At 31.4% G+C, this 22,926-nt stretch overlaps 2 protein-coding genes across 3 annotated transcripts; both read right to left on the reverse strand.

Annotated features, from left to right (window-relative positions):
* Positions 1–894: 894 nt before the first annotated feature.
* LOC146541192 (cyclic nucleotide-gated channel beta-3-like) lies at positions 895–12,468 on the reverse strand. 2 transcript variants are annotated; one of them, XM_085190559.1, is made up of 14 exons: positions 12,318–12,468; positions 7,760–7,857; positions 7,394–7,471; positions 6,634–6,771; positions 6,195–6,361; positions 5,827–6,086; positions 4,704–4,853; positions 4,147–4,321; positions 3,657–3,787; positions 3,152–3,275; positions 2,906–2,992; positions 2,547–2,689; positions 2,048–2,160; positions 895–1,710 (listed from the first exon to the last, which is right to left on the reverse strand). In XM_085190559.1, the coding sequence occupies exons 1-14, from the start codon at positions 12,348–12,350 to the stop codon at positions 1,383–1,385; spliced, it is 2,025 nt and encodes a 674-aa protein (XP_085046685.1). In that variant the 5' UTR covers positions 12,351–12,468; the 3' UTR covers positions 895–1,382. The 2 variants fall into 2 exon arrangements, with proteins under 2 accessions (XP_085046685.1, XP_085046693.1); XM_085190567.1 differs by lacking the exon at positions 12,318–12,468 and adding an exon at positions 9,976–10,115.
* A 2,512-nt stretch (positions 12,469–14,980) lies between these two features.
* Positions 14,981–19,371, reverse strand: LOC146541193 (venom serine carboxypeptidase-like). Its single transcript, XM_085194959.1, has 8 exons — positions 19,004–19,371; positions 18,176–18,774; positions 17,982–18,094; positions 17,560–17,730; positions 16,941–17,108; positions 16,491–16,750; positions 16,146–16,274; positions 14,981–15,291 (listed from the first exon to the last, which is right to left on the reverse strand). Exons 1-8 carry the CDS (start codon positions 19,045–19,047, stop codon positions 15,093–15,095), a joined length of 1,683 nt encoding a protein of 560 aa, XP_085051085.1. The 5' UTR covers positions 19,048–19,371; the 3' UTR covers positions 14,981–15,092.
* Positions 19,372–22,926: the final 3,555 nt, after the last annotated feature.

Here is a 22,926-nt window from a genome sequence, read left to right on the forward strand (position 1 = left end):
CATGAAATCGTGTCACGTTTTTGCCAATTTAAAGCGTAAAACTGCACCCACTTAGTTTACTTAAAACTTTTGATTTAACTGTTGACTTAGTGCTTATACATTTTTCCTTGTATTTATAGAATAAAGACGACATTCGCTAAAATTGACTGAAGCAAAATTACCAACGAACTTGCTATTTGTGCACGCAATTTTGACATAACTGTAATTATAGCATTAGGGGAAAATTTTCAATAATCGGTGGGAGCGACTGAAACAAAAAACTGCTCTAATAAAAAGATAAAAATATTATTTTACTATATAAAATACCGATGTTTTAGGTAAATTGTTATTTATACCCTCTATGCTATTATTTATAATATATAAGTATGATATACTAACTTTTCATTCATCCTTATCTCGTTAATACAGCGCTGCCTGGCGCAGTGCGACAGCATCTGACTGTAATATGCAATGGATGTGTATTCGTGGTCGACATGTTTCGAACTCTGCCGTAAAGCTAGTTTTGTCACCTACCGTGTTATATGTGGGTGAAAAAGCTTACTTAGCCTTAGATTCACTTTGTATCTCTAGCGGGATAGCAGAGAGAAAGGAACGACAAGCGCTTCGGTTTCTGCATAGGTATGTACTTCGCCTCGTCCACTGTCATCGACCTCTTCAATCATGCCTTCCAGGGGAACCTAGTGCTTCATACGTGGCCTTCTTCCAGTATTATCCATACAGTATTATAGAAGTTCAATCGAGGTCCCTTCTAGCTCTTACCGCAGTGGTAGTTAATTTATGCGCTACGAACACTTTTGTTAATGATGAACCATTATTTATAACTTGTCTTTATAAGATAATTAGATTTCAGTCTAGCAAAACACTTAGATGAATGTTAAAGAAAGAAAATAATATTAATTAAAATATCCTTTATTTTTACTTTACATACATTACCTTACACAGTACTAATACTGTATTTAAACAGTTTTTCTGATTATTTTAAGTATAATATTTTAATATTTTATAATTAGATTAATATTTAGATATACATCACTCCTTAAAGTGATATACAAATATTATATTAAAACTTATAATTTGTTAACATGTAGGTACAACTTATGCGAAATAATATTACTTTTTGAGAAAATTAAGATAACTAACTCAAAAGTTAAACTTTTACACGCTAATATTCTATTCTATAATTCTATTGAATAAAAATAGTACTTCGTACATATTATGTAGTATATTATTATAAGAAAAATCGAGAAATACGATATTGATTCATTCCTTACTTGTCATTTTTGCAAAATGACAAATATTGTAAGAGTAGCAAATGCTTTACTTTTGACCAGATTCTATAAACATTTATGCTTCTTAATAAAAAGAAAGTTATCGACACCTCGTCAATTAATCGATCGATCTTCAGAAACATAAGACAATTTACGCCATGACTGCCGACTGGCGCACCGACTATTTCTTCTAGTTTCCTCCATAAGTTCAATGTCCCCACTAATAACACTCTTTCTCCTTCGCAATCCTTCGCTATTTTTATCTGTCTCTTTATTAATCTCGTTACTTGTTTCCACTTTCTGCTGAGCTTGTCTCGCTGCATTCTCTCGAATGATCTGGTCAGCTCTCAATCGTAATATTTGGGCTGCTTCTTTGTGATACGTCAGGGCACTTTCCAGATCGCTTCTTGATAAAGCAAAAAGGTTTGAGTACCCACGAGATCTGCAGGAATACAAAAAAGGCTAAAAATATTATTATTATTAGTAATTTTGATGATATACCTAGTGAAAGAGCACTCTTCACTCTGTTGTTGATCACACTTGTTGAGTGACCTCCTACGCCACACTTCGTTTACGCATATCGAAGAAGTTTTTTTTTAGCTTCACGCTGTATCCCGCACGTAGAATGGTGGGCAGAGGGAACATGGAAACCGAGTATTGAAACACTCAGTTCTTATTAAGATATTTCCTCTCCCCACTTTCCTCTAAATTCTGGAGGCATTGCGTGTTGAGTGGCGGAACTTAACATAAACTAACTAAGGAAATGTAAACTATATTACCGAACAGTAGCAGTTCGTCGTCGAAGTCCTTCAATGCCAAGTAAACTGATTTCACCAAACACTGAACCCTCACATAGAGTTGCCAATATTTCTTTTTCATCCGGTGACATAACCTAAAAGTAAAATATTCATTTTGAATCACACTTTATTTAAAAATATTTTAGCAGTAATGAAGTAGATATTACATTACTGCTAAAATAACGATATATTAAAAGCTTTTATTTAACTTGCAATGTATATATGTGGGTTAGGGTGAAATAGTTGAGCTTAATTTTGAAGTAGATATCTTCAACCGATTGAGCTGAAATTTTGTATACACGTTTAGTTTGGATGACAATGCACGATAAAATATGTGACGTCATTCTAAATCAAATATGGCGGACCATACAAGATGGCGAAATAGTTATTTTAAACTAAGGTTAATTTTAAAATCTTTTATTACAAATATTTTTCAATAAATATTTTGAATCCACTAAAAAAGTACAATATATTATCTTACATAACATTCTCCACTTTTGATAATATACATCTGATGTCCGACGTCTCCCGTGCGCACCACTATGTCGCCCGCCAAGAACGACACCGGCCGCAACTGTAGAACTAGGTCCCGAAGCAATGAATCTGAACAATCTCGGAATAGTTGTACCTAAATATTGAATTCATTAATCAATAGTACTCAATAAGTTAAAATAATAATCAGGAAGTATGTAGAATTAAAGTAACACTTTAATTACGATTTACACACAGTATTTTTTTTTATTTGGTTTTATAACATATAAATGTTTTTTTGTATCTTTAGAAGTAATTAGTACAGACTTGAGCAGAGCGTACAATATCTCATATAAAAACACCCTGTAGGTACCTTACTAAGAGTCGACATGTGCACTTCAAGAGCGACATCTAACTTCATGTTATAAGGCAGAGAATTCAGAATTTTTCGTTCGTCTGAAAACAAAAGAATATAAGTGTATATTATTTTAATAAATTAATCTGTAAAGAATTTTCATTCCTGTGTAATGTGCGCATATATTGTGATAGATATTTATATAATTAGCATTTATCGTTAAGACATATTTAAGTTAATTATAATGTACAGTAAATTACCGAAGCAGCGTTGCTGGTTCCAGGTGTAGCTGAACCAGCACGCGACGCGGCGCTGCAGAGACACCGGCATGTTCAACTTGCGCATGTACTGCGAGCAAGTGTCGAGAGTCTTGCGGTATTCTGTCTGGAATATTTAAAGATATTACATTTAGATTCTTGTTATTATGATCTTGATATCTGATTATTGCTTGTGATGGTCATGGCAGAAGGAATAGCCTGGGACGGGTGGATTGTGCCCACCCCATAATTTTCTTAACAAAAAAATATCCCTGAAAAATTAAAATAAAAAACTTTTACCTTTCCTGGAGAGGCTTAGACGTTAGCTTTGAACAGATCTGTTTATCTGGAAAATATCTTTAGACACACCCATGGTGATGATTGTGGGTTCAATACTCTATTCTATCTAATATTAAAAAAATAAAAATATAGATAGAATTTGAATCTGCAACTTTGAGTATAGTCTAATATTCTAAATATGCCATGACATTAAGGTTATTTTACTTACTTTCGCCCTAGTAGCCGTAGCAATGATATCACGAATCTGTCCTATGAGCAACGCAAACACAAACACCCCCATGAGCCAAGCTGCAGTCATAAATAAATACTCCGTGGTGGTTTCCGGCTTTGGATTTTTACCTGTAAAACAATGTAAAGATAATTATAATCAAAGTTAAATAATTTTACTCAAAATCAGAAGTTAGATGTTTCATTTTTTGAACGTCAAATAATTTAATAATTTTAAATTAAAAGTGGATTTGTTTTCGTTACAAAATATAAACAAAAATGTAACTTTATTATTTTTATGGACCTTGTTGGTTACTTAATTCTGAACTCTATCTATGATAAACTGATAAGCAAAGTTTGATAATCCTTATCTTTGAAAAGCGTATATTTGCGAGTATTTCAGCTTTCACAGGTAGGTAGATAAATAATATTTTCTGGCTTTTACTAAAGTTAGTTCATAAATACATAAAACAAAGATAAATAAGGCTTACCTATAGATGTAGCGGTTTTAGTAGCAAAATAAAAACATCTTATGTACGCGTTGCCCACATTGTCGTACACCCAGCCGTTGGACGCGAGGCCGGTGTAGTCGCTCATAGCGTAGTACGCACACGCGTTTAGATGGATCAAGTAGAATATATAAAATAGTGATTTTCCAATACGGACCTAAAATTTTTATAACTTTATAAAGAGTGTTTTATATTTTTTTTATCAGCTTAACACTGTATCCCGCACATAGCAGTGTTAAAACACTATTTCCCACAACGACAGTTACTAATATTTTTAATTTCCTTAAATATAAAATACTTATACTTTAGGTGACGGGAGATGTGTTTGTTCTATTTTAATTTGAGATTAAAGTTTATGCTTATAAAGTTCTCGATATAGCTAAGGCATAAAAGCTGTTTTGGTTTCGCTATAGATATACTAAGAATCTTTTTTTATTGGGAGGATAAAGAGAAATATAAAATGAAAGAAAGAAATATATATACTGTTATAAAATGCAAATATAATCATTTAAATCAATATTTTATAAACTATCACTTACCACGTAAGGAGATGATAACACACGATCCATAGCTCTATGGAATTCCCAGAAAGTTTGTAATTTCAAAAGACGTGGGAACCGTAGAATAACTTTGTCTGTACCAAAGTAAATGTAGAGTATATCCAAAGGAAGAAGAGATATAACGTCAAACTATAACAGAACAGTTAACATAATTAGTATTTAACATTATTAAAGACAATTATGTAAAAACTGAAATAATTAAAAAGTTTCGACTTAAATAATATACATTTTATTTGTTTTTCTACTTTTTTTAGCTTCATCCTGTATTCCACACATAGTGTAGTAGGCAGAAATTGGGAACTTAGTGTTAAGACGCTTCTGTTCCCCACTTTCTGCTGAATTCTTGAGGCATTGCGTGTTGAGTGGCGTGAGGCATTGGGTGAAGCGAGGAAATGGAAATATTAGACTTTTCCCCAGGTAGGAATCGAACCCACAATCATTGCGTGCATCTACTATTTAGTATTACATAAATTCCTACCCCAAATAAGTCTGGGTGGACTGCTAAAACAACAAAATACGTTATCCGTACAATTATTTACTTGGCTTATTCGGTCAGTTTGATCAGTGCGAATTAGACGGCAATACGTATTGGGGTCAAACGTTAGCCGATCGATACTAATTTCTTTCACTGATTATGTTTTAGTAAAATAAGGCATAGTAATTTTAAATTACTTGTGTAATTTTAATGGTAAACACGACAGTTGTGGGTTCGATTCCCAGTCGGGGAAATGAAATATCTAATATATTGATTTCGTCGTTTCTGGTAACGTGGCAAAGCGCGGCGTTGATTTCCACCACTCAACACGCAATATCATAATGGGAACGGAGTGACTTAACACTAACTAGTCAGGTTCCCTCTGTCTACTATGCTATGTGCGACAAAGCGTGAAGCTATAAAAAAGAAAAAATATATACGAAATAAAAATATATTAGTGTTCTTATAGCATAATATATTGTGAATTTTGTTGCCACTGGAAGGATGGTCTATAGTTAAAAAATTTTTTCGGTTTCCTAGTACCAAAAAGACTGTACATCTGCGTTGGGCTTCATCGCACTAAATAAAGATTTGTACGTAATTTTATTAAAAATATCGTAATCTTACTTTATACTGGAGCTTCTTCTTATAATTTCGTCTCGTCTCCACTGGGTCGTCCACCCAAAAGCCCTCATTCACGAACATTAGCCTTGGCTTAACAAACATGACGTCCAACAAATATATAATGTCGCAGAAATAATCAGCTATCATCCAAAGAGGGGTATTTTCTGGTGTCTGGTAGGGAAATGTAGCGCGAAGAGCGACGCACCACGCGTTGTAGCTATAGCAGAACGTTACAAGCAGCAGCCAGGAAATGTATCGACGACCTGGTAGAAGATTCTTCTAAATAGATCTTTACATATTTTACAATTTTTTTAATAAACTTCTAGTAATCTAGACTTTTAAGACTTTGATGACATATATTTTAAAAATACCTTGCGGATCAATAGGCATGTATGGATCACAAAACGTCGGACATCTCTTTAAGTATTTTTTCGTGCACGAAGATGAAGACGGGACAGGGCTCTGAGGTGTTTCTGTAAGTTTCACTATTTCACAACTTAGTCTTTTGATTGGTTTGATTTCTTGTTTTTTAGGTGGTCTAAAAATAAAAAGAATATTATCATTATTATGGCGTGCTCTACGTGGAAAATGGCGAAGCTGCTATTTTAACTATATTAAAATGCTTTACAATTCATAAACAATTATATCACTATAAATTTCGATATTATGTTGTTTATTGTTAACCGACTTTCATTGAATACATCTGGTTCAAAACCTGCAAAATTTCTCAAATAATAATAAAACCAAGTAAATTATAGTTCCAGTTACAAATAAAATACAATTTAGGTAAATAAAACTTTAAATATTTACTCAATCTCTGCAAATTCTTTGACAATTTTATTGTCCAGTTCATTTAGTTCAGTAGATGTATGTTTGGTTGATTTTAAACTCTGACGTCTGGAAGCCCTTATACTTCGAAACTGCCGTAGTCTTTGAAATGATGTAACTCTGAAATCCCGTAAGAAACACATAATTGTTCTAATCTTATGATACATTATACGCAATGCATATAAACACGACCATATACATTAACTTTTGTGTGTATAAGAAAAATGGCGGACCAACCCAGTGGCGGATTTACACTTCCAAGCTGCAGGCTGCTAAGTTTTTGACATCCTTAACTCTACAATTGTATGTTATTAGTTATTATATAAAAAAATACAAAATAATGATAAAAAATCACTATTGCGGATGTGTAATATGTGATTGTGGATGTGTGATCTCAAATATTAATATTCCTAATCAAATGTGTAGATATGTAATTACATTATTTTATTAATTTTACAATTGCGGCAAAAGGGCATATGTTTTCAATTTTTTATATAGAAATTTGCTTAACTGTAGAATTTACAAATGACAAGTAAGTCCTAAGGAAAAAGTCCTCAGTAAAATGTTTTGTCTATATGATTGACATCTCAATAAAATAACCTTTTTAATTTCTATGAGGAAATAATACCTGCCGCCATCTGCTGTGGCTTATTTAGATTTAGGCTGGTACCGTAAAACCGTTACTGCAAATACCTGTACTCCTATATTAGTTACGTTATTATAGATAACCAATTAATCTCACTCTTTATCCTGTACATTCTCTTCGATGTCATCGATCACTTTGATATTGGATTCAATATTTGAATACGATTTTGAAATGCTGAAAATACAAAGATCTTAGTATTGTTGTCCCTATAAGTACTTATTTCTTGATTTTTAAAGATTGAACTTATTAATATTTTCGTTATTGAATAATAAAGACTGGTTATACATGTATAAGCATTTTTTTACCTAAATTTTCGAAATAGAAAACTTTAATTATTATTTTCTAAAGAATGTACGAGAATTGACATCTTGTAGAATTAGGTAAAATAATACAATATTAACATTTGAAGCAATTAAAAAACGTATTTATTTTATATTTATTATAATATGATGTGATACTAACACTGTATGAGGCTTAATATCCGGAGTACACCACGACCCGTAAGGACCATCTGTTTCCTTACCAACTTTTCTCCTAGATGAAGTCGGGTGAAAGGTATGCTGAAAAAAATTAAAATATAAAGTAGACATTTTTTTCTTATGTCATCATAATATCTAGATATTAAACCAAGATGTCTCGAATATATCGTAATAATAATACAATACAAAAATTTAAGGCGTGCACGCCATTTATAGATTTACGACTGCTATAAAAGGCCCGTAAAGTGTCCGAGTGATCATTTGAATCACTATCATAAGTTTAGGGTAATATTTGTTAACGTACGTTAATCACCGACAAATATGATTAAATCATCATATTTAATAGTAAGGTGACTGACATATTCAGAGACAAACTGCCGAATCCACAAGTTCAGCAGTTTGGAAGAAATTTTAGAATATCCAGCCCTAAGGGAGTAAAATAGAGGTTGAAAATTTGTCTGAAAGATGATGATGTTTTCAATGATACAAACGTGTAATTGGAAATTTGAACTATTAATTATTCAAAAATATATTTTGTTTAATTTTAGAAGATTTTATCTTGAGAATTTTTTTTTTGGGAAAATTGAAAGCGAAAGTGGATCTTTAATAAGATGTTAAGAGATTTTAATAAAAAAAAAGATGGATTTTAGTCTGATACCGTCTTATTATTCTATTTCAGTAATTTTTGAGATATCTAAAGAGAGTGACATTTCACTTCACTTTTATGATTTTTATTAAATAAAAACACAAATATGTATGTTCTATGAAGACCAATTAATATGTTCATATTTTTATGTAATATTAAATATTATAATTCTCACAAATAATATCTCTATTCTATACTATTTATATATTATGTTAAGTACTATAGTACATTATTATAAAAGTCGACTCATATCAATTAACAGCATGGGGTCGCACAGGACATTGTTTACACCGCAATAGGAAGGTAGGGTAGTTTGGTATTCAAATCACACGGCGAGGGAGGTTAATGGGCCGGCCTTAGCCATGTACCAGCATTACTCAATATCCAATATCTCAATTGCTCAGCAGTAGGTATACGCGTTTTGTGTTTTTAATATTTTCTATAACGTCGAAGTACAAAATCTTGCAATAAAATTAGAATTTAGACATAATTAACTCTAGAAGTTTTCTTTATATTTATTAATTATTGTTACATATAGTGATATGGAGAACTATTTAGCTAATGAGTAAAATGATCCGCCCCGCCTTCTAGGCGTATAAGTAATTAATATACTCATTTCCAGGTCATATAGAAAATATTTCGTTTTTATAAATAATAATATAAAATAACCAAAATATCACGATCCCTTCCAGATATTATAATTATTCTTCATCAAAAAATATTATTTGTCAAGGTCATGTTGGAAAAGAATTTCGTTCAACTCTATGTAAGTATGCATAGAGTTGAAACGGAATTGTAAATTGCAATATTGTCATTTTATACGAGTATTTCTAAATTTACAATATACTAGCGACCCGCTCGCGGCTTCACCCGCTTATACTAAACAATTATTTATTTTCTCATCTGAATTACTTTCGTGATCTATCTATATTATGACGTCACAAATAGGAAGAGCCTGACTGAGGCATAATAATTCAGTACATTTTTTACATAAGAAACATAAACCAAATACATTTGTTGTAATATATGTATGTGTGACAACCACTCAGAGTAAAACACCAGATAAATCTTATTTAAGCAACATTAATCTTTTTTACTTTCTACGCAATTTATTCCCAAAATAAGAGAGATGAAAAAGTCTTACATCCTATAAAAAGGGTAATTTTTAACAACCTAACTAAACAAAAGTCTAACCAGAAAATTTCCACCATTAAATATAAAGTGACTAACAGAGAATACATTAATTACTAATTGTAATTAGTAATAAGGATATTGAGTCGCGTGATGCTCGGTCGTATAATTGCGACTTAAGCCAGTTAAATAATGATTATACTTAAGTAAATGGTTGTTTTAAAATAATGAATATTAAATTCTCGTTATATTCTAGAAAATATATAATATTTTATTTAAAAAGGTAATATTTTATAAATAACATCAAATAGATGAAAAGTCGAATAATCTAAATGTTTCCTTTTTTAATATTACTTACTCCATATAAATATTTTTAATAAAAGAAATAATCTCAAAACACGACCGGAATACTAAAAACTTACCACATCGACTTTTACTTCCATATTTCATCACATTTTTAATACATATTGCACTTTTAATAGAATATTTGAAGTGTAGAGACAAAATTTTCCAGGCGCGTGCGGCCGTCGCGTCCTAAACACTTACGAGTAACTGTCCAAAGAAAAACTTCAGTAGCTACTCAGGCTTCGAGTATAACGACTTAGCCTTAGCGCGCACTGGTGACTTTTGTCACGGTGACAAAAAATTTTTTGTCACTCACATGTCACCATACTTTTCGCCACTGCGCGCACTTGCGATGACAGTGACGAAATTTTTACATTTGATAAAATGGATCTCGAAGAGATGGTTGTCTGTGCACTTATATTAAGAAATAGAAAAAAAAGCAAATGTAGAAAATATTGGCTTTCAACTTTTTATTTGTCATAGAGCAATGGCCTCAACTCAATTTCGTCAATCAGTATTGTCATTGTCTATTTTATCTTCATGAAAACACACGTTTTGCCTTGGTGATGAATTTGACGCCATTCTTGAAATAAAAATTCGGTGCTGTAATGCAACATGCTGCTGTTTCATGTTTATGCGGAAGACGACTAGTATGGAAACCGCAAGGGAGAGTGACATTTAGTTGCTAATGCGCGCACGGGCATACAAATCTATGGACGCGGTGACAGTTGCGTCACCGGCATGTTGCCGTCCTCCGCGGACAAAAAGTCACCCAATTGTCGCGTATCCAAATGCGCGCACCTTCATTTAGTGTAATGTACACGGTGACAGTGACGCAACAGTCACGGTGACAAAAATCACTAGTGCGCGCTATACCTTAGGGTTGGCTCCGCAACTTTTAATTTTATCTCCTTATAGTTGCTTATACTTAATCATTATTTAGGATACAATTACGTTTTATTTTGTATTAGTTTAGTTAAAATTATAAAAAACAATATTATTTTAAAGTATACATATCATTATGTAAAATATATTTAACATACATACTATAAGTATTTATTTATATAATAATATATTTGATGAGTTTTTTTATAAAAATAATTTATTTATTTCACGCAATTCCTTGCGAGGTAATGTTTCTATAACTGGACCTTATTAAAGATGTCGATAAAGGCGATTCAAGAGATTTATAAGATTGAATCTTTCATAGGGAAATACTTATGATTCAGGTATTTTTACCATTTTTAAAGAGCTATTCCACACTATTTAGTAAGAATTGGACGTAGCGGGATTCGATTTATTTTCATTGTAGATTTTTTGCTAATCCCGTATGGTACATATTATGTATATACAGGATGGAAGAGGAAGCGCTTCTTTTATTGAAACTGCATATAGGGTAATATATTTCAAACCCACACCTAAGAAATTAATCAAGGTACCTCAACAGTTTGGACGTAAGAATTTTTTTTTCATTTCGTGATTTTTATCCATACCTGTATTTCGTGTGACGCACACATACGTATGCGACGTCTCCGATTTGACAGGTAAGTGTGTGCGTGCCTATGTTATACTTTACAAATGCCGTTTTATTTTAAAACGATAATTTTATTATTTATTTTGTTTGAAAAAATAACTTTTTCATTTTTGGAATTTTTTTTTTCCCGAATTATATTAGGCTTCTATAGAGTAGTTAAAACTGTGATTTCATTTAAAGTGGTGCTGACAATTCCACTCTGTATATATATCAACATACATTTAGCTTCACGCTGAATACCGTACTTAACAAATGAGGCAGAGGGAACTTGGTAACCTAGTGTTAAGATACTTCTTTCCTATTAAGACACTTTCGTTTCTCATTTTCCGCAAATACCACTGAAAAATAGAGGGGATAAGTGGAGCAACATTTATATGCTATTTTTAATCGCGGAATTGCCTAGGGACAAGCTTTTACGTGTTTGTAGTGTGCGCGTAGTGCATATCAAAACATATGTCCAAAAATGAAATGTCAAAAGATTTAAATTACTATTTATTAAGTGCATAGCAGAATAGATAACCATACTAAAAAATCAATAAATTTTCAATAAATCCACTTAAATAATATTAAATAAATAATCGTATACACAAAGCAGGTATATTTACGTTGAGTAGCAAATTAAACCTAAAGGACTAATTTATTCCACTATAAAACATATTTTAATAAATTAAGTAAACAATTATATAAATTGAAATTTCTTTAATTTCTCAAACTTTATGGAAATTAATTAATTATGACACTTCAATAAATCTTTTTACATTTCAATATATTTTGTTTATTTAAAAACCATATCATCTAAAATATTTTAGAAAAATATAATGATAAATAAATAATAACAGATTTTAAATAACTTATTATACGAGTAACAAAGGCTATATTACTTACCCTTATATGGAATTTAATTCTATCAATAACCATCTTTACTAACTAAATTTTTCTCTATCTTATCTAAATGAATTCACAATAGAAATCTATATATCAGGCGGAATCGTCCATATTAAACTGTGTCTACATTCAGCCAAACCTCATAACGTAAAAGATTATTACACGGCTATTTTTAAAAGTACATGGATCGGGAAGCTTTTGAGTAGAGCAATCGTTTGCCATTTCCCCTAGCCGTATAATAATTAATTGGCTGCCAGTGTAAATGTAAATATTTGCTGTGATATCAGTTTTCCAATTTCTATGTTGTTTATGAATGTGTGAGTTTTCTGGTGCTATACTTGTATTGTTTCTTTTTTTTTAATATTAGGATTAAAATATAAAATAAATTATTAACTTTTTTGTAATAGTTATCATATTTGAGAATAGGATTCATATTATAAAGTAGTTATTCTAGAGGGGATGACATCGAAAAAGCTTGAAAGCCTCTACAATCTACTATAATTTGACTTGCGCGCGCACTGTCATATTATTTCGTTTCGTTTCACATAATGTGCTTTACAAAATATATCTAAACTTTTTAAAAATATATAATATTTATGTTCACATATATTTTTTTAGTATATTAGTATTATATTAGTATTATTTAGTATTATATTTTCTGTTTATGTTAATAAAAGAGCCTAAATATTATTTTTTATTTTAGTTTGATAATCTTTACTTCAAAATTGATAATGTTGAGTGTTGACACTGTAAAATATAACAGCTTGTTTATATTTGTATTATTAAATCACATTACCTTAAGCTGAATTGTACTCAATTGTTTATCACTTCAAATATTATTTTATGTACTTACTTCTGTTGTTTCATTTGTTAGACCTATTCTATTAACCAATTTATCATCATCAATTTATTTGAAACTGGCTACCTGCTCGTGGCTTCACACGCTTAAATTTCTGAATTATTTACTTAATACATTGAATGATGTATCAACAAATGGACAAACAGACACGGGCCCACGGATAAACGGACGAACAGACAAATTTCAATGACAAAAAACTAAAGTTTTAGGAAATAATAATACAATTATATTTATACATTGTATTTAAGGAAGAATATAAACACAATTTCCGCTTTCAATATTAATTTATTTATATATCTAATGTAAAATTTTAACATACCATACCAAAGAGACATACAATTTTCGAAATAGATTGGGTAGCAACTTCTTTAATTGGTTTTGTAAACTGCATTTGCGTATTACGAATAGCATTCGAAGATGATAAATCATTCGCATGATTATTATTATTTGTTCTCATATTCTTATAGCCGTAGAATTGATATTGCTGTGGCTCATTTATAGGGGGCCATTGTTCCGCGTATTGGGCCGATATAAAATAGCTATAAAATAAAATAAAAACATTACTTTAATCACAGGCTGAACAAAAATAGAATGATATTCAATTAAAAAAAATCTGATTTTAATTCGCCTAATCATAGACAAAATAATAATCTCCATTTTTTAAATAATTTTGTTCTGGCTCTACTTTTAGACATACACAAATGCAAAACTAGCTCAGCTTAAACCTCACGTATTGTACTATATCTTAAAAAACTGATTAACTTGTAACTATGGAGAATCGTAAATTACACTTATCTCGCGTGCTTACCTACCGTGCTTCCCGTTCCTCACTTTTGACACAATTTTCGAAACATTGCTTGTTAAGTGGCAGATCTTAACGCCGCTATTTATGTTGTAACCAGAGCGAGGAATTGAAAATACCTATTAAATAATTCATGACCACAAGTGGAAATCGAATCCATAACCGTTGCGTTTACAGTCACACTTTATGCTATGAAAGGTTTTTGAACATAAATTAATAAAAAAATACAATTACCTGGGATACATAATTAATAACAAATAATATATTAACATGTCTCAAATCTTCACAGTTACATTTGCTATGTGTTAATTTGCAAATACGTAAACTTATAAGGACTTTTTTTAATGATGTCCGTGAAATACAATTATAAATGCCTTTAATTAATATTACAACTGTACAAATCTCTTGTATTATTTTTAATTTATATTCTTTGTTAATTAAATATATGTATATACAATATATTTATATCTTAATATTTGTATTTATTTAAAGTTGTCGTGGTAAAGCTGAGACGTGGCCATTTCTACATGTTGGTTGTGCGTTCGAATCCCACGTTATCGTTTAAAATACATTTAGGTATTTTCATTTTCAAAAAATATCGACTTCCTCAATTTCAATTCGGTCAATATCTTTCTTATTGGGGCCAGAAAGCGAAGAACAGAGTTATCTTCTGCGTGATTATCTCTCTGTGTAAAAAAATTTACGAGATATCTCGTAGAAATTTGAGATAAACTACTGTACCCTCTATAAAATTAGTTGTAAGTACGTCCCCACAATCTATATATTAACTTTGAACTTAATAACACTATAAACAATACTCTCCGATAGTATGTTAAGTGCAATAAGATAATTAATTCATATTATTTGTAAAGGTCGCTACAGTTATGTTAATATATTTTTTTATTTAAACAAAATTAAGAAGTTGAAGATAAATATGTACGTAGGAAATTAACTATAAGTACTCGTATATTTAATGTATGGACGAATTTTTAAATCATGGAAGATTTACCATAGAAAAGTTTAACGTAAAATAGTTACTACAAATTTAAGAAAAAAAGAACATTGACAATACACTATTTATTTATATATTAAGATAACTATCAAATATATAATCTTATAAATATATAATAGAATTATTTTTAACAAATTCTTGTAAGTAGGATCCTTCTAGGCTGCCGAAGCGTCGGCTAAGCGGCTTGTTGTGGGTCCAGCGCGCCACTAGTGTTTGGATAGGCGCCGGCTCATCCACCGGCACCATGTGACCGGCTCCTCGTATAACCACCTCGGTTAGATGACCACCAGTTTTATGGTATCTGTGAGATATCGAATATAAAATATGTAATTTTATTAATGAACTACAATTTAGGTCAGTCGTGGCGCAGCGGCGCTATGTGACTGTAAAATCGACTGGTTGTAGGTTCGATCCCCACTCGAGGAAATTGAATATTTATTTAAATGTATATTTTCATTTCTTCGCTCTGGAGGCCACTCAACATGCAATGCCTCCAGATTTCGGCTGAACAGAGTGTCTTAATAGTAGATTCCCTCTGCCTACCTTGTTTCAATTTTGGAAATAAAGTAGTTAAATATATCATAGGGTACCTATGTGCACATTACATCAACACTTTACGGTTATTGTAATATTTGTTCAACGAACTTAGTTCGCTGAGCGTAATAGCAATTAAAACAGGTCATTAATATTTTAATGAGAACAACATAGTAAGTAGTAAATATTGTAAAATGGAAACTCAATGTATTTTCTTGTAAACTAAATTAATTTTTTAGGTTTCGTATTTGTAAACAAAAAAACAGAACCATTATAGGATTACTTTGTTGCCCGTCTGTCCGTCTATACGGACTATTTATCTAGAGATCACGTGGAGGTATCAAGCTATAATTAATATCAAAGATTCAGGTCTACGGCCCCTGGAGAACACCTGGATCTTCAACTCAATCAACAGATACGAACATCCACATCCCATACACACTCACGATTTATGCAGTTGCTCGCTATGACAGCTACAAGGGCGTTGTTGATTCCCTCGCTGTACCGCCTCGCGTCCAAAACCAACACAAAGCGAAGCGACCGCGAGGCGAAACGAGGGAATGATCTGAATTCATTTTTAAATAAACTAGGAAAATAAAATAAATTTAATATAATATTTACCCAGCAAGCTTCGTGTTAAATAGATAAGGATATCTCGTAGCTTCAAGGAATTCAGAAGTGCCGTTCCATTTCCAGGTTCGATAATGTTCAGATGTAAAGACGCAAGGCAACATTTGATCTAATTGTCCGCTAAAATATAAAGAAAAATTGGACTATTATAAGTGGAAGACTAATTAAAGTATGATTATCTTAAAATCTCATAATATTAATAATTGTCTCTCTTTTTTTTTCGCCTAATCCTGCATTATAACAAATATGCGTTCAACAGTAGAACCTAACCATTCAAGTTTAAAGGACTAAAGAATTTTAGCTATTTTAAGTTTAAGTACTATATTACTAAGTTACCAATACGCTAGAACTTTATAGTGTTCTAGTAACTCTTCATATAAAGGCTTTGCACTACTGAGAAAATCCTCTGACATCTTCGAATTAACTGTTAAATTAACGAAGGAAAAATGTATGTCTCCAACGTGTATAGCCTTCTTCACATCAGATGTTTTGAGAAAGTTCATATAACGTCCGACTAGTAAATCATCCTTTAAGAAATTATAGGCTTGTTTCTGATGTGATAGAAATAGTATGACTGCAATCAAACTAGTCCATTTCTAAAAAAAATTTTAAAGAATAAAAAAATAATCATAATAAATTTTTAAAATATATATATCAGTAAAAATTGTATAAAAAAATTACAATAATAATTGTATAAAAAAATATGATATTAAAATTAAATAAAAATTAAATCTCACATACAACAGGGTATGCAGAGGGAACCTAGTGCTAATTAAATGTACTTACATTTTTTGCTCCAGCACTATTATTCGTAGCTATATCTTGTTGAAACGATTTCAATAATGGTTCAACTATTTTAACCTGTTCTTGATTTAGTAATCCAAAATAGTAAAAAGAGTCCGTAACGCGCGTTATAATTGACGGGTCTACGTACGGATTTCCTACCATTATACCCTAAAAATAATTAAATATAAATTTGTTATATAATGTGCAACACAATTGTCAAACTAAAGTATATATATCTATAATTAGCTACACGTTATATCCCCGCACACAGCAGGGTAGGCAGAGGGAACCTAGTGCTAAGACACTTCATTCCCTACTTTCCGCCGAATTCTGGAGGCATTGCGTGTTGAGTGGCGGACCTCGACGCCGCCCTTTGGCTCGACACCAGAGCGAAGAAAATTAAAATATAAATGTAAATAAATATTTCATTTCGTCGAGTGGGGATCGAACCCACAATCGTCGCCTTACAGTCACACACTTGTGCCGCTGCGCCACGACGACGGCTTATATAAAATAATATAAATATACATATATGTGAAAGAATAATATACAATGTTTCCAAAAAAAAAAAAATGTTAAAGGTAATCTCTTTTAAAAATATAACAAGAAACAGTCGAACCTCTAAATTGATATTGACGCCGGGATCATTTCTATGATTATGAATTTCCATTGCCAAAGCCGGAACATATTTTCCACCATAAGACTCGCCAGCTACATACAGCGGCGCGGACTTCAACTCTGGAAATACTTCCAAAAACTGATGTATTGTTTTGTACAAATTGCTTCCATACTGAAAAATAATTAATGTAAGATAATGGAATCAACAATGATCTAATTGTGAAAAATTTTCTACTCTACATATTTAAACTTTCCTAGTTCTCACGCTCTTACGTATACATGTGTTAGAACAATTTATGTTTATTTAACATGCGTCGTTATGCATACTGAACTATAAATTTACAATTGTTTGACTCAGAAATACAAGCGTAATTAATAAAATTAAAATTACCTAAACTATCATTAATATTTAATTATAATTACCGTGGCCATATTTCTTGAGAACCCATCGACTTGTTGTGTAAAACTGTAGCCGGTACCAACAGGATTATCAATGAAAATTAAAGAATGATTTTGCAACCACGTATAAGGATTCACTGTAAAATGCAATAATTGTTTTTAAGGGGAAATTTTAACAGAAAATAAAAGTGAAATAAAATAATAATATTATAAATTACATTTCAAATCTCCTCCTGGACTTATCTTAAAAGGTCCAATTTCATCGAACAATCCAGTCATGCTCGATGCACCCGGTCCTCCTTGCAACCAGATTATCCAAGGAGTTTCATTTACTGGCTTACTTTGGACAGGGAAATACCAAAAGAATATATTTGAATCGTATGTTTTGTTCACAGTAAAAAATCCTGAATAACTTTCCACGCCAAGAAATATATCGGAATTGACTCTACTGGCCTCTCGAGCCTCTTTAATTTGTCCCTTTTCTATATAAGGAGTTAAGATCAACGCGGTTCCATTATCGATAATAGGAACTTCACAATTTATAATTTCGTCGTTAAATATTTCATTCTCAAGTGTCTCCAGTGATCTATTTGAACATAATTGTATTAGAGTTTTATTTTTTTCATCTAAGACTTTGGTAACATTTCTCTTTGGTTCCTGTCCAACTTTTTTTTCTGCTGTAATATTTACAACTAATTCTTTATACACCGGTAACTCTATGTGAACTGCTGGAATAGCTTTAGAATCATCTTTATTTATTATATTGTCAGACAGTTGAGGTAAGTGGTCGTCATTTGATATAACCTTGGATTGAACACTGAAATGAGAAGTTAATAGTTAAAAAAAATCTAAATATATCTTTTCTAAGGTGGTCAAAAAGTATAAAACATAATATTTCTTAATTAAGTAAAAAAGAAAAACAGAATTGTCACTTTTTTCCATATCTACATAAATTATTAAGGAATATGCGGTTAAATAGAAAAAAAATACCAAAGATTGTATAAACCGAACCTAACAAAATTTTTATATTACTAAAATTCACTTACCTGCATAGAACTAACGTTAAAATATATATCACAGATTTTTCCATTATAAAGCTGCAAGTTTACCCTAAAGACATTGTTTTACATTGACATTAAAATATATATTAACTCGTAATCAATCTCGCAATAGCATATTTCAATTACTACGCCTTGGGATGGTATATCTAGCTGGCACTATCAACTTGAACTACGTGATCCCTACACGTTTCAACAACATATGATACGCTCGTTCACACGATCGACTGTGTCCCATTGGTGGTAGAGCATTGCATCTAGGCTTTGTTATTTCATTTTCATTTCGCAAATATATTAGCAACGCAGATATAAAAAAGGAGAGTCACGTCAACTTTACGTAAAACACACTCAGTGGCTCAGCTTTTAACGATTAGGCACTACAGAGAATTAAATGAGATTAAAAAATAAAAGAAGATCTAATTAACATAGTTTATTTTATGTAAGCTTATTTTTCATTTCACTTATAAAATCAGCTAGTCTAGTTATTACGGTGGCTAGTATTTTTGATTTTTTATATTTTTTTTCTACTTTTATCAAGAAATTAGTTTGTCATCGTGAATCTATCTATTTATTTTGTAAAGGCGCCTAAAGATACATGATAAAACTTGTTAGAATTTATTAATAGGTATGTATATGATAACAGCCAATAATAAGTAAAAAAGAGCCATAATAATAACTGACATAAATATAAATTATCTAATTAATGTTTTTATAAACTTATTATTTGAACTTCGTTAGTATCGTTAGTAATAACTATATCAGCAAGTATGTTTTAGGGTCCCGTATCTAAAAAGTAGAGCGGGACCATAATGTAGCCTTTTTGTAACAAGGCTAGGTTATGGTAGAAATTTAAGATTAATTCACGCCTAAACTATAAAACTCTACCTTTAGCATCTTTACAAGTCCAACTTCCAACATATTAATTTTCAGCACAGGTTCTGAATCAAATTAAACGTATATAATTTCCTGTTAATGTTCTAGGCTATTCCTGATGTTCTTTCATGACCCTCATTCTATATCGATAGTCTATTTGATTTTATGAATCTGCGTTTTAAAGATAATACTTATATAAAAATATTATCTTAAATTGTTTTAAATATTAGTTCCGACTTCCTATTGAGCATAATTATAGTAGATATAATAACTTAAATTTAAAAACAAAATCTATTATTTTGAGGATACCATTCGTATGGCTACTGCCATGACAGCCATTCCACAAATATAAAGGGAGTGGGCGGTGGGTAGCGGTGGCGTCGCAGGGTGAGAAGCCCAGAGCTGGCTTGATTATATATCCTATTATAAGTTTAAGGAACATTAACTCTTGCTTTCGTTGTTCAAGAAACTTTCTCTATCTAACCAAATATGTTGACAGTTTTTAAGAATCGTCTAAATATCATTTAAAACTGCGTAAACTCCAAGTTTATGGGGCTCATTAACTAGAATGTAAAATATATTAAACTACTACAATCAACTAAACTATAAATTAACAATGAAATGTTTATTATTTAATATTTCACTACATTTGCTTACAATTGAAAAGTCGGTAATACATTTTACATTAAAACAACTTTGCTATAAAATGTTACAAGGAAAGCTTAAGACAAATGCGCGAGTAAGTAGAATTTTTATGTGATGACTTAAAAATATTAATATATTTTCTTTCATATTTACTAACCGACGATAATATAAAGTAGAACTATGTAATTAGACACAATTTTGTAAAGGACTTTGTACTACAATATCACGTTACTAAGCCTGTCTGTTTTACTTGGCACCGACTTCAAAATTATAAAATCTTTGTAAAATTATTTTATAGTAAATAAAATAATAAAAATAAAAAATAAAAATAAAAATAAAAAAGCCTTTTATTTCCTAATTTATAACAAAATTTTTACAGTGTTTTTTACTTTATAAAAACTAACTTCAATTCAATTTTACTATTCTATTTTAATAAAAAAAATAATATTTCTAAATTGTGTTAATTAGGAACCCCCCTCAGGTAAAGGCCTCTTCCAAGGATTGCCACCTCTTTCGGTCCTGGGCCGTATGTATCCATTTAGGTCCAGCAATTTTTTTAATATCATCTTCCCAACGTGTGTAAGGTCTGCCTTTATGACGCTTACCCTGTGGTCCCCGCCATAACGTCACCATCTTTGTCCATCTACTATCTTGGAGTCGTGCCACATGACCGGCCCACTTCCACTTAAGCTTTTGTGCTTGCTCCAGAGCATCAATTGCTTTTGTTTCAGCTCTTATATCAGTGTGCCTTATTTTTTGTAACCTTTTAACGTTCATCATACTCCGCTCCATTCCTCTTTGGCATGATGTTATCTTGCTTCGAATTTTATTTGTGAATTTCCAGGTTTGGCATGCATATGTAAGACTTGGGATCAGGCACGAATCCATCACTTTCTTTTTTAGATTTATAGGTATATCATTTTTAAATATTTCCTTGAGGCTCCAGTATTTCGACCATGTGTTTTTGACCCTTCTTTCTATTTCTAGCTCATTATTGATCCTATTTAAACTAATTTGTTTGCCTAGGTATGTGTACTGGTCAACATATTCTATTGTTTCACCTTCTATTTTTATATTTGTTTTAGTGCAATTTGACATAGTTTTTGTTTTGGTGACATTCATTTCAAGGCCCACTTTTTTGCTAGCTACATGAAGTGTTTCGACCATGTCTTGCAGTTGAGCGCTATTTTCAGAGAGCAATACCAAGTCATCTGCAAATCTGAGGTGACTTAACCATTTCCCTCTGATATATAGTCCTTTGTTACTCCAGTTTAGCTTATTTATTATAGATTCTAGTATTGCAATAAAAATTTTGGGGGAAAGTGGATCGCCTTGGCGTACGCCTCTTTCTACAGGAAAGCTTGGCCCAATAGTTTCCAGCTTCACTCTACCAGTACAGTTATTATAAATATTTCTAAGAATCGTGATGTACTCTCTTTCTACCTTTTGAGCTTTTAAAGTTTCCCATATGCTTTCGTGCGACACTGTATCAAAAGCTTTTTGATAGTCTATAAACGCTATATATAAGGGTCTTTGAAATTCCTGATACTTTTCAATTATCAATTCTAAGGTATGGATGTGGTCTATAGTTGAATATCCTTTCCTGAAACCCGCCTGTTCAATAGGTTGCTTTTGTTCTAAAGTAGAGCTTATTCTCTGGCTTATAATTGTTGCAAAAAGTTTGTATATGGTTGACATAAGACTAATGGGCCTGTAATTTCCAATATTCTTAGAATCGCCTTTTTTGTAAATCAGTATAATGTGCGATTCAGACCACTGATAAGGTATTTCGGAAGAATCCAAGATCATATTAAATAATTTTACCAATGGAGCTTCTAGTATGGTGATACCTGTTTTTAAGCTGTCATTGGTAATATTATCTGATCCCGGGCTTTTGTCAGATTTTAGCTTTTTTATGGCCTCTATTACTTCTTTGCCTTCTATTGGATTTATGCCACTTTGTGTTGGTGTATACGACAAATGTTCTTCATAAATAATATCAGTTTTACTTTCGGCACTATACAGTTGCGTGAAAAAAGTTGTGGCAATATTCATAATATCGTTGCGATTGTATTTTATTTTACCTACTGCCCTTAATCCTTCAATCCACGTTTTTTTTGATCTCAATTCTTTATAACCCTTTTTTTAAGCTCCCCTTTACTTCAAGATGTTTCTTTATGACATTAAGTCTATATTTTTTGTAATCGAATTTTATATATTTACTTATTAGCTTATACAGGGCTTTAAGTTTGTTTCTAACTGCTCTATTTTTATTTTTAGTTTTCTGTAACTCTTGCCTTATTTTTATCAGATATTTTGTGCGTTCCGATAATATTTGCCGATCTTTTGCATGTAGTTTTGTAATTCGTGCTCTTCTTAAGCTGACCTGCATA

Source organism: Heliconius melpomene, chromosome 1 (assembly GCF_056956725.1).
Source record: "Heliconius melpomene rosina isolate 202511_hmr_F chromosome 1, ASM5695672v1, whole genome shotgun sequence".
Taxonomy (NCBI): domain Eukaryota; kingdom Metazoa; phylum Arthropoda; class Insecta; order Lepidoptera; family Nymphalidae; genus Heliconius; species Heliconius melpomene.

Coding starts and splice junctions, on each gene's coding strand:
- LOC146541192 (XM_085190559.1), bottom strand. CDS start 12,350: ATGGTTATTGATAGAATTAAATTCCATATAAGG. Junction 4,322..4,703: donor TGTTATCATCTCCTTACGTG/GTAAGTGATAGT, acceptor TAAAAATTTTAG/GTCCGTATTGGAAAATCACT. Junction 2,161..2,546: donor TCAAAAGTGGAGAATGTTAT/GTAAGATAATAT, acceptor TTTTACTTTTAG/GTTATGTCACCGGATGAAAA.
- LOC146541193 (XM_085194959.1), bottom strand. CDS start 19,047: ATGGAAAAATCTGTGATATATATTTTAACGTTAGTTCTATGCAG. Junction 18,095..18,175: donor TCCAGGAGGAGATTTGAAAT/GTAATTTATAAT, acceptor TGCATTTTACAG/TGAATCCTTATACGTGGTTG. Junction 17,109..17,559: donor GCGTCAATATCAATTTAGAG/GTTCGACTGTTT, acceptor AATTATTTTTAG/GGTATAATGGTAGGAAATCC.